Consider the following 16,732-nt stretch of genomic DNA (forward strand, 5'->3'; position numbering starts at 1 on the left):
CACCGATCCCGCGAACTTGTTCCATCCAGATCGCTCAGCAGGGCTTCGTGTATCTGGGGATCTTTATCTCCACGGACTCCGCTTTGCGGTATGAGAGGAACCTGCTCCCCCCCCTGGCGCGCCTGCGGCGGGATGTAGAGGGCTGGCGGAGGCTGCCGCTTTCCCTCGTTGGGCGCGCTGCCTTGTTCAAAATGATGTCTCTTCCCCGGTTCCTCTACGCATTGCAGAATACTCTAGATTGGGTACCGGCCAAATACTTTCGGGAGATCGAAAGCCTCCAACGAACGTTGCTGTGGGACGGGCGGCCGCGAATAGCAATTGCTAAGTTGACGCTTCCATGGTATGATGGGGGTATTGCGCTTCCAGACATCCGACGCTACTATTGGGCCACCCAGCTGAGCGCGATTAATCATGGTCTCTATGGCCCTGCCCTCAGCCCTGGTTATGCCATGGATAGGTGGTTGCTGCGTGGTGGTAACTATCACAGGGCGTTGTACTCGCGGTCCCTGGACTCGTCCCTCACGGGGCCCACTGGGGTGGCGGTGCGTGTGTGGAAGATGGCAACTGACTCGCTGGGCTGGAAGGATAGGCTCACCCTCGCTACCCCGCTGTTTGAATCTGAAAGATTGGGTAGGCTTTGGCATACAAAAGGTTTTGATAAATGGGACCTGATCGGCATCTCCAGGGTCGGAGATGTGCTGATTAAGGGGAGGGTGAAGTCCTTTGAAGAGTTGCAGAAGGAGTATGAGTTGGGGACTTCTGAGTTTTTCCGCTATGTTCAGGTGCGTCATGCCCTCCGGTCAGTCCTCGTGGAGGGTGAGAAGGTGCCTGAGTCTTCTCCTTTGGAGGACCGGATCCTTGATGGCCATATGCCTGAGAGCACGATCTCGCTCATCTACAAGAAATTGATAAACGTCCGGGCGGATGCGCTTCTGGGGCTGCGGGACCAGTGGACTAGGGATGGACTCGAGTTGGATGACGAGGATTGGCAGTCTGCTGTTTCCTCTCCCAAGGAGGTTGCGATCCCGTCGCGTCGGAGGCTGGTGCAGCTCAAAATACTGCATCGAGTGTATGTGACGGGGCCAAGGCTGGTTCATATGGGGTTCTCTGAGGAAGGCCTATGTAGGAGGGGATGTGGTATGGTGGGTACTTTCCTGCATATCATCTGGGAATGTGGTGTCATCGCGGAATTCTGGAGGAGAGTCCATGCAGTGATGGGGGAGGTGACGGGCATTGCTATGCAGCCGGAAGCGCGGTGTTGTCTCCTGAATGTCTGGGGGCCCACTGATCACGATGCGGCACAGACCCAATGGGTGACTCTGGGTAACATGGTCGCTAAGAGAGATATCGCGCGATTGTGGGGCTCCGCGGGGCCCCCCACATTGACTGCGTGGAAAGAAAATATGGATTGGAGTATGCTCAGGGAGAAGACAGTATATTGCGCTAGAGGCCGCCCTCGGAAGTGGCACGCCATCTGGGGGCGGTGGAATCAATACAGGGGGGGAATATGTCTTGCCCCTGATTTGGATCCCCCCGAGGAACAGCTTTCTTCTTGACATTCTTTCCAGCTCAGTATATAAGATGTGATGATTAATTGACTTCTTGGGCCTCTGCTGTCCCCCTTCTTCCTCTTATCACAGTACTGTGACTGTTAGATGATTGGGGTCCGGCCTCCCCTGGGGGGCTTTCACCATGGGCATTCAGTGTTTTTGCCTTGCTGGGGTTGGTTGTTTGTTCGTGTTTACTTAAAAATGGAATCTTTTCACTGCTCCTTTAATGCAATGTGGACGCTTCTTTGTCCTTCTCTAACGAAGCTGCCGAACCTCCGGGTTGTCGGCTGAATAGCTGTGTCCAGACTCTTGAAGAAATAAAGGTTTAAAAAAAAAAAAAAAAAAAAAAAAAAAAGTGGTGCACAAGGAATTATATGATTTATATTCTGTTCTATTATATTATATGGATCGATTCAACTGAAAAGGCAATAGGGTGCTAAACACCATACTGCCTGTTAAACTGAGCCGTTTCATATAATCCAACAACTGTAATCACATTTCGCCAACTAAAATATCTTATTTGCTGTGGTAAACAAATGGATAAATACATGTCTGCAATCAAGCATCATGCAGTTACTGTGTACAACATTTGGTTACAACTTGGTCGCCAGACACCTGTGACCTGATAATGGGGCTGCATTTGTTTTTTGCAATTTCTACAAATTAATTTGATAACAATTTCTGTTTTAGGCTGGGTCTGGATGGAATCTGCCTCTTCAGCGTCTTTGTGGCATGTATACTAAAATAAGAACACAAGTCATACCCTGACCAGTCTAGGGTAACCTCCAACTGGGCATGATCGGAAATCGTTGTGGGGTGAATATTAGTAGCTACAATCGCCTGCTGTAGTGTTTGGCTCACAAAGACATGGTGGAGATGGGAGTAGGTTCTATGTGAATGGAAAAAAAGGTATAATCTTTGGTGGTGGGTGGAATGAATGTCATGCGTTCCAGAGAGTTGTGTGAATTCCTGCATCGCAGGTTAGGAGAAGGTGCCTGTGTGTGACTATGGGGGTGGGTACTATCCAAACCGAGATCCCAAATGAGTACCATTAACACCACTCTGCAAAACCCCCTAGCTATCTGAAAAGGGAGAGGAGGAAATCTGATTCGAGTTTGGGGCATAAACGTGGCTATCGTGCATTTGCGACCATATCGGAGGCATTTGACCATCAGCATTCTCCCTTCCCTGTCGGTTTTGACGTTGGTTGTTTGAAATTTAAGAGAAGAGTGAAACAGTAGGGCTACCCACATTATATTTAGAACTTGCAGATGACCTGTATATCAGCGGGTAGGATTTGTGTTTTAATCTATGTTCCTCAGTGCGTTTTAGGTGGGTTTACTGCAGGGCTACTATCCCAAACCTTCGGTCTAAGATATATTTCCAGAATTTGCATCGTTTGTGTGGGGAATTAAAGCCTTTAAGATTCCAGGTGCCTAGGTTTATTGCCATGGGCTTTACACAGCATGACACAGCTCTATGCGGTCAGGCTAGTCTGTTAAGTGAGAAGCCAATAACAATATCTGCACGTTCCCCCACAGCTGGCTGTCCCCCACCACCCACTCCAGCCCTTCCCGCCCACTCTGTCATCCCCTCTTCTAATATCTCTGGACATGCAGTCAAGAACAAAACATAACTCATTAATACTACAGAGCTTAGGAGCCGGAGCTCCTTATTGCAGTAAGAACTTATCTGGTGATATACATATATAACTGGGGTCTTTGATCCATTTCCGCATTAGCTGGAGATCACAGGCTCTGGCTGAAAAAAACAATGAGCGTCCAGCATCTTCCACAGGGTCCTGCCCTGGGCAGGATCGACCAATCGGTCAATCCTCTGTGCCAGAGTTGCAATTCAACCTGGAACATGTGTCCGGACAGAGCAAGGTCCCCCGGTCCGGATCAAGGCCAGTGAGTCTCGCTACCCCAGACCCCACACAGAGATTTGGCAGCCAAGTTCCAAAGGGGTTTGTCATGGTCTACTCATTTGCTTGAGCACCGTCCTCTGCGCTGCTGTTGCTAATGTCCTCCTGCCTTGGCGCAGGGCCGGTCCTAGGAGGGTTCTCTCCGTGCCCAATTCTCCTCCTGTGGGATAGAGATCTCCAAACCCAGCAGCGCCGCCGCTCCCTCCAACTCGATGAAGTGATACAACCAGTTCTTAAACTGAAAGCCTATGCCAAAAGGATATGTCCATCTGTATCACACATGCTCCTTTCGGAGATGGTCAGTGACCAGTTTAAGTTGCATTCTTCTCACCAGGGTAGCACAAGTCACATCCTGTAACAAGGAACAGGAAGCTCCCTGAAACGATACTGAGAATCTGCTCCTTAGTCTTGAAGGAGTGTAGCTTAGCTAGAATGTCTCTAGTGCATTTAACATCTCCTGTCGTCTGTGGCACAACCCTGTGAACCCTCTCCAGTCGCACCTCAGGGTGGTCATCACCCAGGATATTCGAGAACATGCCCACCACGAAGGCTTCTAGATCAGGGCCTTCCGCTCCCTCAACCAGCCCTCAGATGAGAACGTTATCGTGCCTGGAGCAATTTTTAAAGTCTTTGCACCTGAGGAGTGCCGTCTGTAGTTGGGAGCGTATGAGTTCTGTGTCCTCCTCCAGTGGGGCCACTCGCTGATCAAGACATGTCGCATTGTCGAGGTCCAGGGAAGATAGCCAGGCATTGATGTCCTTCCACAGGGTATCCAGTGATGAGGTCTAGTCTGTTCTTGGTTCCTCACTGAGCTCCTTCTTAAAGTCTCCAAGCGAGGCAAGGAGGTCTTCCATTGTCAGTACCATCTTTCCTTCCGTGTTTTCCCTGATGGGTCCTGTTCCCTGAGTAAAGTAGCTGGTGACTCTATTAGACTGGGCCCTCTTTGGTGGCATAGAGGCTATTGACGTTGAGTTGTCACCAATGTCAAGCCTGGGTCCCCGAGGATTAATGGAGGGGATTGCCTCCCGCAGGTTCTCGTTAAGGAGAAAGGGGCTTCTGGGCTAGCATGATACTCCACATGTGGATGCTACGACTGTCGGCCAGTCGAGCGGGCATAGGCTCCCTGGTCTTCACAGGGACCCCCAGTCTAAGAGACCAGCCCAATTGTAAGCCCCCACCGTTGTCCACTGTAGCACCAACATGCCCCAGGGTGCAGGGGGTCGCAATAGTAGAGGTCACTGCAGGTCCGCTTATGGCAAAAATTCCCAGAGCTGCCCCGAAAGAGGAGGGCAGTAGCACAGCTCCTATGCGAAGTGCTTAGCAACCGAGGGAGCAGTTGAAGCATCCAAAGGGTGAAGACCGCATGGCCAGAAATACTCCAGGACTGCGGTGCCAACTGCGCTCGTCATCTCGGCCCGGCGGGTCAAGTAGGAGCAGTTCTCAGAGGCAAAGGGCCAGATGCAGCTCAAACCAATGGCTCGGGCAGGGCCTACCTTAAACAGTTGACGGGCCCCCGCAGCATTCAGTCACTCCAAGCGGGACATGCGGAGCCCCACGAGAGAAGGAGCACTCAGGCTGCAGATCACCTCACTGCTGGGTGGCGCGTTGGTCCCGCTAACAACCGCTACCTCCGGGAGTCTCTGTATGCACCTTGTGGTCGACGCCATGTTGAGGTCAGGCCTCCGGGCCTGGGCCTGTCCCCGCCACAGTCTCCAGCCTTAGCAGCTTCCAATCTCACCCGTAAACCCCACCGGGGCAGCTGGAGCACATTCCCTTTCACCGACCATCACTGAAACTCCTCATTCTTGCCGGCGGCTCCGGAGAGGCCCCCCTGGCCGCCATGCTGTCACGCCACCTTCAGGGCCGCAGCAGAGGTACACCCTTGCAGCAGGTCTCAGACGATAGGCTGGGCCAGGCCGGGTCGCGCTCGGCCCTCCAATCACTGGATCGACTCAGCCATGAATGGTTGGAGGTCAGAAAAGAGCCTTAGAGTGAGAATTTTCGATGTGTGATTCCGTCCACACGGCCATAAGAGTTGGCCAAGCCCCCAAGGAATACTTTTTCACATGTCTCTTTGTGATATTACCTTCAATTACTACTTGGAGCAGCCATTTTGGACAACAACCATCATCCTGAAAGCAGACAACATGAACGTTTTCCAGTCCCAGGCAGACAAGTTAATATAATCCACAATTTCTCAGACATATCTAGTCTGACAAAACATGAACATCTTGACTAACAACATACCCACTGGTGGCTACACAGTGTATTCTGAAAAGGAAGGATCACTTTAGAAAACACAGTTTGAAATTTAGCAGAACGGTCAAAACTGGCTTCTTGGGATAAATTGATCTACAGAACAAAATTACCAAGAAATAACAAACATTCAATCCTGGAACCTTTAATACAATTGTTAAGAGAAAACTTTACTCAGAAATGCTGCAGAAAATAACAATAGGTATATAAAACATCAATATGAGACATACTAAACATGCCATAACAAAAGATACTCTCTCAGAAATCCAGAACCTTAACTTTCATAACAGTTTTTTCTTAAATTTGACAGTTATAGACCATAGTTACTTTTTTCATATTGATTTATGGATTACACTTGCTTTATTTACCTATCTTGCTACTTTTGTAAAACTTCCTTCAAATACTGAATAAAACCATTTAAAGAGAGTAAGAAATTGATATCCTGTGCAAAACAAACCGATCATGGAATTGGAAAATAAATAGGCCAATAATGCAATAAGTCTTAATTTAATACCTTTATTGCACGTATGAAGCGTGCTTGCAGTCGCCGTCCTAGAAATAGCAGATTATCAACTGCTGAAGGAAGCACACTGCTGTAAAATTCCTCTGGATTTTCTGCAGGGTCCATGCCTACACAGCAGGTACTGGTAACAGAACAAAAGACTTTCTTTTAGCATTGCAAACCATTTCAAGGTGTTCAGTAATAAGAACTTCTTGATCAAAGAAGCACTACAATAAAAATGTAAACACTACTTCATTTCAATAGTTTAACATTAAGCGAGCTGAGGGAAACCATTAGCACAGATATAAACTGTTGAGATTATTTCATGCAGCTCCTCCCTACAGTCCTGTGAGATGGGTGCAAGAACAGAGGGGAAATTTGAATGACTACCACTGACCAGGCGTTCTGACTCTGTGCTACTGGGCCTGTTCGGAGTCTAACAAACGATTAAGTCTGTTTGCACTGCAGACCTCTTTACTTTGAGTGAATTTCAGTGTTGCAGACAAATCTTTTCTACAGCTACAAACCACTCTGCAGAACTTCATCGCTTGCAGTTATTTAATCAACATTCCATTAATGAAAAGTAAACAAAACCTGAACATACTAATTCCTATCAACTATCCGATGTTAGCGACAATTTGCAGTAAACAGCTAAGTAACCCTCCAGTCTGCAGGCAGAATGTATTTTTTTAAAGAAAGAAGGGTCTGTTTCCAAACTTCTATATTCCTTATTAATGGCATGTCAGTCCCAAGACCAGAGCTTTACTATTTTCCACTGTTATAATCGACATTCTCTTTGTGAAAAGTAAGCAAAACCTGAAAATTCTAATCAGTGCTCATTGTTAGCTGCTCTTTGCTTTGCAGAACACAGCTTCAACAACCTCTCCCTTCTTCAGACGGAGTGTATTTCAACAAAGCAAAAGTTTACATTTTTGACAGCATAATTGTCACAGGGTACCTACCCCATATCCTTATCATTCCACACAGTAATAGGAGAGGCCCACACAAGTGGAGTCAACCATGATGGGAGTTTAGCCCACACGAGCTGACTCAACCCAGATTGGAGGACAGAGCATTTAACAGTGGAGGGGAACTGGAAGGGAACAAAGGAACCAAGCAGCGTGAAAGAAGGACTTTTTATAATGAGGAGGAGCAGAAGGGAGAAAGCTGTAGTGGGGATGGAAGGAGCAAAACACTAGAAGCAGCATTGACCTGAGGTGTCAAAGTGAATTGAAGAAGGACACAGCAGGCATGCAATATGGAACTAGCATCAAGTCTGGAGTGGTTCTCTTTTCCAGACTCTGGTCTTTCTCTATGAGCATCCTTTATGCTGTGACATTCTCTGTCTGAGTACACATGTGCTCTTATCCATTTTTCTCATATCATATCGACTGACCACTTCTTACAAGTGACAGTCTCCCTCACTGATTTGTCTTTTGATTAAAAATGTTCTTAATCTCGAGAGAGCAGGTACACTTCTGAAGAAGATTTAACCTAAGAAGAATCAAAGGCCTCAGACTTTCCGTTTGGGGATTCTTTAGCTTCTTTTGGTTAAACTTAAAAAAGATTGATTTATAAAACCCAGACATGCTGTACCAACTACAATAAATATCTTTCTAAGCTTCTAATTCAATGTCTTGCAACTTCTGAACCATTACAATATTTTATACTTTTTAACTATAGACAAAAAGTAAAGTTCAGTATTTCACTTAGTGTTTTCAATATATAGTCCTCCATCTGAAAAGACACCGTTATTTTGGTAACTGCTACAAAATGAATATGCAATATAAGCGATATATAACAGGTTATGTGTGTAATATGGTGCTTGTTTGCAATCTCAGGATTGGTGATATTTACAAACCACACAGCCATCGTGATTTATATCACATCAAGAAAACCCCATGAAGGCTATGGAGGAGCACATCACACAGTTACCTGCTACACATCCCAGATATTACATAATATCTGGGAGACAGACACACAAAAAAAAAAACAAAGTCAAAGCGATGTTATGGTTCGTTTGCAAAACTTTATAAGCCATACATTTTCAATTTTTTTTTTAATAAACAACTATATTCTTTTTCTGAACAACAACCGTTATCCAGACCGCTTCCGGCTGTTGCTGGTCATCAGCAAAAGAAAGCATAGCATCACTATTACAGACAAGGTAAAACGTTTACAATAGACACATTGGGGGACATATTTCCCACATATTCATCACGGCAGGCCCAGCCCAAAGTGGTCCAACCATTTACTCCAGATCTTTGCATGTTTCTTAGGGCAACCTCTTGCTTCATACACTGTTTTTTCCTGCTGGGAAAACCAGTCCACCCCTCGACATCACTGAGACCTCAAGGGCAGACTGGGAGATTTCCATCTATTTGCTATGTCTTTTTTGCCACCATGGTGGCCACCCCCAGCAGTGCCCAATCAGCCCTTGTGCCCCCATTCCCTCAAAGATACCCAGAAGGAGAGACCTCCCTCCCCCCCCCGGCACCTCCGACAGTTCTTCAGCCACTGCAGTTCAGGAACTCATAATACAAGGGCAAGTCCAGGCCATATGGTAGAAATCTGAAGGAGCAAATGGGCATCTGAAGCATGCCGGACTTGAAAGGAGGTGCGCTTTGTAGAGGTGGCTGGGAGTGGGGTAAGCACCGTACAAGTAATATGTCTGGACCAGCAGCAGTCCTGAGGAAATCGTGAAAGCTCGGGGGTCATCATATCATCACGCCAATCATCGCCTTCCAGATGCTCCACCCACTCCTCCCATTGAGCCCGCAGGTGTGTCAGCGTGTCGGGTGAACGATAAATTTGGGGGATACCTCCCTTCGATAACAGTTCCATCAGGATTTTTTGACTCTAGGGTACTAAATGCAGGGAATGTTGTTCCCGGGGCAATATGTGTCCTCAATGCGTGCTGCAACTGTAGGTATTTATAAAATTGTGTAGGTGATAAGGCATAGAAAGACTGAAGTTCTTGAAAAGAACACATCCGGGTTCCAGACCTAACATCGCCCAGCAGGAAAACGCCTATGCCAATAAAGAAATCCCTCCAGGTCAGCAGTTTCGTGTAACCACCTCCCCTTCCACAAAGGGGTTTGTTGAATGAGTTTCGAGTCCCAGCTGAAATGCCAGAGCACGTCACGCCAGCTAAGACAGACCACTCTCGTCATATCTGAAAGGGTCTTAGGGAGCTGGGTGCCGTATAATATTCCTAGCACACCCTAAACCCCAGTGAGGTTAGCTACACTCAATATACCGGGTCTGACCACCCCCCATGAAGCCAATCATTCGTGTCCGACATGCTAAATTGTAGAGGTATAGATTAGCCATGTCCAATCCGCCATCACAAGGTGACAACTGACACCTTGGAAGAGGTAGCAGCAGCCTGGACTTGTGCCAGACAAAAGATGTCGCCTGGGAGTCCATCTCCTTGAACCACTGCCGAGGTATAAACTGTGGTAAGTTTTGGAAAATATATAAAAACTTTACCAGGACCATCATTTTATATTGATAAATCTATCCTAGCATGTTGAATGTAAGGGGTTGCCGTCTTTTCAGGTCACCTTCAATTTTCGTATCAGCAGGGTCAAATTAAGATTCCAAGTCATCTCAGGATAGAGTGCTATATGGATGCCCATAAAGCAGAAGCTCAAACGCTACACTAGTAAGTTGTCTTGCCACTTGACACACTCACGAGGGGGGTGATGAGAAACCAGCGCTGGTGCTGCATGGTCAACTTGTAGACTAGAGGCTTCTGCATAAGGTTGAAGGAGACAAAGGCAACGTGGGCCAGGCTCCTCAGGTTTAGAAAGGAATAGGAAGACATTGTCAGAATACAATGCGATACGTTCATTGTGTCCCATATCCCACTCCTGTACTTGTGCATCACTGCGTAGAAGTCGGGCCAGGACCTCGATGACAAGGGCAACAAGCATTGGCATAGCCAATAGGTCTCGCTTTTGGGACCTTCTAAGTATTTAGTTATGCAGCACAATATCCTTGGTGCAACCACATCAACTGTTGCGTGGCTAAACACTTATAAGATCCCAAAGGCGAGACCTATTGGCTATGCCAATGCTTGGTGTGGTTGTGTGTGTGGTTGTGTGTGTGTGTGTGTGTGTGTGGTTGTGTGTGTGTGGTTGTGTGTGTGTGGTTGTGTGTGTGTGGTTGTGTGGGTGGTTGTATGTGGTTGTATGTGGTTGTGTGGGTAGTTGTGTGTGTTGGTGTGTGGGTGGTTGTGTGGGTGGGTGGTTGGGTGTGTGGTTGTGTGTGTGTGTGTGGTTGTGTGTGTGTGGTTGTGTGTGTGTGGTTGTGTGTGTGGTTGTGTGTGTGGTTGTGTGTGTGTGTGGTTGTGGGTGTGTTGTGTGTGTGGCTGTAGTTGTGTGTGTGGTTGTGTGTGTGGTTGTGTGTGTGGGTGTGTGTGGTTGTGTGTGTGTGGTTGTGTGTGGTTGTGTGTGATTGTGTGTGTGGTTGGGTGTGGTTGTGTATGTGGTTTTGTGTGTGGTTGTGTGTGTGTGGTTGTGGTGTGTGTGGTTGTGTGTGTGTGGTTGTGGTTGTACGTGTGTGTGTGGTTGTGTGTTTGTGGTTGCGTGTGGGTAGTTGTGTGTGTGGTTGTGTGTGTGGTTGTGGGTGTGTGTGGTTGTGTGTATGTGTGGTTGTGTGTGTGTGGTTGTGTGTGTGTGTGTGACAGTAATACTAAAAGCATCTCAAAATAATTGAACACAAACATCGAGTTTGTGGAAAGAGAAAGCACGTTGTAAGTCGAATGGACGCAGCAAAGCATTAACCCAACAACAAAACAAACAAGATCACTTAGCGAAGACTGAGTGCTGATAATGGATACACACAGCCCATCATCTTAAGAGTTCGATTGCAGCCAATGTGCACTCAAACCTGCCCCCTCCTTGTGAGTTGCACCCCATATTTCATGAGTTGTAGCTGCTGCACCCACCATATCGCTTTGATATCTAAAGCGCTACATAGGTCTAATCGATTAACCAGTCGCCAACATGCTGTGCTTTTAAAGAGAATGTGCCAAAAGTTTCCAGCTTCCTCATCATGTCCTCATGAAAGCGCCAACAAACGGACTCCCTGAATGGTGCAACGGACATGAAGCAGCCGCTGCGATCAGAAATAAACACTGTGAACGTTGTCCAGTTTCACAGTAACATTTCCTTAATGTTCTTTAAGTCACAAAACAGTAATACTAAAAAGCATCTCAAAATAAAGGAACACAAACATCGAGCATTTTTTGAGCCCTCACAAAATGTCTCGCTAGACCAGCGCATGCGCTGGGTCAAGCGAGACCTAAAAAGGAGAGGGGACATCCCTTCCTAGTACCCTGACCATAACGAATGGCCCCTCCCACATTTATCTTTGCCTCCCCTTTTTAGGTCTCGACCTTGCTATCGCGTAAGCGATCGCAAAGCGAGACTATAGAAAGTGGGTATGAAAAGTGCTCCCAAAAAGCGGATTGCATCGCTAGCACGCGCACAATCACGCGCATCGTGCCGCCATGCAATCCGCCTTTTGGGAGCACTTCAAAGGGTCCGCTCCCCCGCCCCCAAGCGCGCGCGCGCCACGCTCCCGCCGGGCTTGTCTAGTTTTTCTGTTTTTTTTTTACTTCAAGCGCGAGGCGCGCGTGCGGCCAATGCTTGTCTTTCTCTAGTGCTGTATCTTCCTCTCTAGCCTACGTCCCCTGTTGCATTATTTCACTGTTCTTAAATTGTGTTTTGTTCTTTTTTCCTATATCCTTTTTCTTCCCCTTTCTACGTTATCTCCTCCCTCCCCCCTCTTTCTGTCTCACCCCTCTTCGTTCCCCTTTCTACGTTATCTCCTCCCTCCCCCCTCTTTCTGTCTCTCCCCTCTTCGTTTCTTCGGTATCTACCCATGTCTGGTTGTTTCTTTCTCGCCCTCACTCTCTTAAACGAATCTCTCTCAAACTCCCCACTTCATTATTTTCTTCTTTCCAATAGCTGACCTAATTCATCTCTTACTCTTGCCTTCTTTCTCACCTTGACTCCGTTCTCTCTTTCTTTACAATTTTACTTGTCTGCCGTATCTCTACTATCACTCTTTCTGTCCCCACTTCTTCTCCGATGCTGTTTTACCTTTGCCTATCTTCCTTCAAATAATGTCTGTTACTTATTCACAATTTTTTTTTCTCGGACTTTCCTCTTTTTAGCTCCCTCGCTCATTCTATTTTGTCTGTCTTCTCTCTATTCTACGCCATCTCCGATCTTTACTTTTCTCTTCTCGCTCTCAATACACTTAGCTTTTTTTACTGTTTCGCTCCTCACAAGTCACAACTGTCTTTTCATTTTGAATCGCGTTCTGTTGTCCGTTCCCCCTGAATGTTTCATTTGTCTCAGTGGGTTTTTCTCTCTCCCTCGCCTGTTTCTCCCTTCGCCTCTCCGCGCCTTGCTCCCAACCTGGCTCTCTCCACCTGTTGGCTTCCCAGGCCAGGGGGTGGAGGGGGGAGGGGAGTTGCCTCGGTCTGAGACAGGTGGACTGAGGTAGGCACACAACGCTTATTGGTATGAAAGGGCTTCGGTACCCACACCTACACCACCAACCCCTCCTCCCTCGAGTGCCTCAGCTCGGGCAGTTGTAGCTTCCAGGACACACACAGTTCTGAAGCTGGAGTGAAAAAGCGCTTCGACGCCTCCCCTGAGGTAGTAAGCGGTATAAACGTGTAATTACAATACAAGGTGTGTTGGTCTGCCTGGACATGTGGCCTCAATGGCAGCCTCCTACAAAGTATTTCCTACGTCATCCAGAAGTTGAGATGCATAACAAAAGACCTATGGAACTCTGATCCTGAGAGGAGTGGTGTGACTAAAAAAAGAACACAATATTCTGAAACTAGTTTGTTGACTTTCACCTAGAGGTACAAACATATATAATATAATGCAAACACTTTAAATGAAGAATACATTTTAAAATAATACAATTCTTTTTAATTTAAGGTGAGCGCATTATATTCTATATGTAGAGTAAAACATGCACTCTTTTATGTTCTGAAAGATTAGTTGGTCAGTTTGGTCACTGTAGATGTATGTGAATGCAACTTGCCACAGAACTGAATTCTGCTTGTGTCACCAGTAGAATAGTGGCGTGCACTTATAGTTCCTCGAGGTCCCAGTCTGTGACTGAAAGCACTGTGAATGTGCACGTCATCTTTTAAAATTGTATTACACGCAGTAAAAGAAAGGCTGTCAGAAATGTGCGAGGAGACTTAGGGTCAGATTTACTAACTTTTCACACAAGGCAGCCCAGCATCCAAAATTGCTGTATTCGGTTGAGTGAATAGGAGAGAGCGGAACAACATCACATCTGCCTATACATGGTGCTGTTGTCTCCCTGAGGTGGCACACTTTAGGTTGACATGCCAATTCCCACACCCTTTCGTCAGAGGGCATGGGTGTGTGTGCTGTTCAATCTGATGTTTTGTACTTGAAGGGTATTTTTCCAGTGCAATAAAACTGTGCTTAAATATAGATTCAACACTTTTCTCACCTTGTACATGTGCTGTACAGTGCAGCACAAAACATGGAAAGTTGGAGAAGTTTAAAGAAATAAAAAAAATTCTCCAATGTATAGTCAGCCAGTTCAACAGTTTGCACCGGCTTGCATCACTTTTGTTACCAGGTTCAGATTGTTAGTAATTCTGTCCCTACATACTTTATAAAGCTATATTTTTAGTAATACCCAATCATACTGGACCTAGTGCAAACTTTTTAGGTCTCGCTGAGACAGCGAAAGCTGTCTCTTTGAGACATTTTGTAAGTGGGCTTTCAAAAGTGCTACCCACATGGTTTTGCTGGCCTAGGGCTTGAGTGCACGATGGCGTGCACGTGCACAGCTGCTCCTCTGCTCCTTGCATTCCCCCCTCCCTTCTCACCCAGCCCTTTGATGCTCTGCTCGATTACTTTCACTTTCGCCGCTTTGATGTTTGATCGCAAACGCGATCACTTCCGCTTGGCATAGCCTGTACTTGTTCTCTTTGTCCTCACATATGCTCTTCCCTCGATGATTTTCTCTCTGGTCTCACATGTGCTATTCCCTCTGTATTTTCACTCTGACCTCACATTTGCTTTTCCCTCTCCATTTTTCTCTCTTTCCTCACACATGCTATTATTCCCTCTGTATTTGTCTCTCTTCCCTCACATGTACTCTTCTCTCTATATTTTTCTCTCTGCTCTCACATGCTCTCTTCCCTCTATGTTTTTATCTCCGGTCTAACATGCGCCCTACCCTCTGTATTTTTCGCTTTGCTCTCACATGAGCTCTTCCCTCTCTATTTTTCTCTCCTCCCTCACATGGACTCTTCCCTCTGTATTTTTCTCTCTGCCCTCACGTGCTTTTCCCTCTGTATTTTTCTCTCTGCCCTCACATACTCTTCCCTGTATGTTTCCCCCTTACCCTCAAGTGCACTCTTCCCTCTGATCACATGCATACACAACTATGCACACATACAAACACACACATGCATTTACACACACATATGAACATATACAAACACACACAGACATGCATAAACATATGCATATACATGCACACCAACACACTAACCACACATAAACATATAAACAAGCACGCACACCGACATACTCAAACACATATACATACACACAAACATGCATACACAGACATAGGTATACACACAAACATATGTGTACACATCCATGAAGACAAATGAACACAATGACACACCCATACTTGCACACCAGCACACACATGCATACATAAACATATACACATACAAACACACACACATGCATACACACACAGATATATACATATAGACACACACACTATGTACACACACGCATCTCCCGTACTGTCTCAGGGGAAGAGTCGGTGTCAGCTGTCTCCTAGAGGGAGATCTCGCGTGAGACAGTAAGACTCAGAGTCATGTGGCGGTGGGGAGAGACAGACATGCCTCCCTTTAATTGTGTTGTTGCAAGATGGTGACTATCTTCTGCCACTGGTGCATTCAGATAAGCGGCAGGAAGTTCGTCGGACACATGCACTGGTTTCAATTTCGAGAAAGTGGGGTGAACGTTTCACAGATCGGGAGTGTGTGTCAACACGTGTTTCTCCTTCACGGCAAGGCCAATCAGTACGTTTTGTTTAACCGTGTGGTCATGAATCCTTTAATTGCATAAGTGAGCGGGTATGAATGTAAACAAAAATGTAACACTAATACCACATTTTCTGTCACTCTTGTGAACAGGTTTGCTGTGAATGTATGAATGAGAATGGCGTTTTAGAATACGTTGCATGGAAAAGGGTAAACATGGTGTATACGTGTTTTTGGGTGTTTTTTATTTTTTTTAAATTTATTTTTTATTGCATGGTTAACGTCATGATATACCGGATTCGGATGCTTCATTGCAGATCAGTTGTTTGGCCCGTGGTTATTTACGAGTTTGGAAAATACTTTTGTATTGTTTCGATTCCTTTTGTCTCTGCCCTATCTCTTGGCTGCGTCCTTACTCTCTCCCATCTTCTCTCTCCACCTCTTTGCTACATGTTCTCTCGTAATGTTTTCATTTTCCCCAACTCTCCTCTTTACTCTCTCTAATTCTTTTTTTGCTCCTTTTCTGTCTCTGTCCCTTCTCTCCTCTTTCTCTCCCCACCTGTCCCTTCTCTAACCCCACTCCTCTTCCTCTGCCCGCCCTCCCATCCCTCTCTCTCGCAGTACTGCAGCATAGGCAGCACCAGGTCTCTGATGCCTTCTCAGTGTTGGCCCTGGGGGGTGGAGGAAGTAAGTCAGCCCCCCAAGTGAATCCCATTATCAACAGATAGTGAACCTCTATTTACCAACAAGTACGGAGCGGTCTCGGGTGACGGCTGATGCGAACAGTGATCTGCTCTCGGCCCCGGCAGGGCCTGTGGGGTGGGGGCATTACCTTACACTAGGAGAGGAAGTAAAAGTGATATCCTCCCCTCCCCCCACTGTCCCTCCTCACCCTCCACCTCTCTCTCTCCTCCACTTCTGATTCCCTTCCAACTCGGTCTCTCCTTACCCTCCACCTCGGTCTCTCCTTACCCTCCACCTCGGTCTCTCCTTACCCTCCACCTCGGTCTCTCCTCACCCTCTGTCTCTCTTCACTCTCCACCTCGGTCTCTCCTCACCCTCCACCTCGGACTCTCCTCACCCTCCACCTCGGACTCTCCTCACCCTCCACCTCGGTCTCTCCTCACCCTCCACCTCCGTCTCTCCTCACCCTCCACCTCCGTCTCTCCTCACCCTCCACCTCCGTCTCTCCTCACCCTCCACCTCCGTCTCTCCTCACCCTCTACCTCCGTCTCTCCTCACCCTCCACCTCCGTCTCTCCTCACCCTCCACCTCCGTCTCTCCTCACCCTCCACCTCCGTCTCTCCTCACCCTCCACCTCCGTCTCTCCTCACCCTCCACCTCCGTCTCTCCTCACCCTCCACCTCCGTCTCTCCTCACCCTCCACCTCCGTCTCCCCTCACCCTCCACCT

At 47.1% G+C, this 16,732-nt stretch overlaps 1 protein-coding gene across 7 annotated transcripts in view; it reads right to left on the reverse strand.

Moving 5' to 3' along the window:
• Positions 1 to 16,732, reverse strand: part of IQCB1 (IQ motif containing B1) — a 242,569-nt gene that overhangs the window by 183,275 nt on the left and 42,562 nt on the right. For all 7 annotated transcript variants that reach the window (XM_085647522.1, XM_085647521.1, XM_085647524.1 and 4 more), the window contains one exon: positions 6,245 to 6,374. In XM_085647522.1, coding sequence (XP_085503648.1) covers positions 6,245 to 6,374 — 130 coding nt within the window. The remainder of the gene's footprint in view (positions 1 to 6,244; positions 6,375 to 16,732) is intronic.

This window comes from Triturus cristatus, chromosome 3_2, assembly GCF_964204655.1.
Source record: "Triturus cristatus chromosome 3_2, aTriCri1.1, whole genome shotgun sequence".
NCBI lineage: Eukaryota > Metazoa > Chordata > Amphibia > Caudata > Salamandridae > Triturus > Triturus cristatus.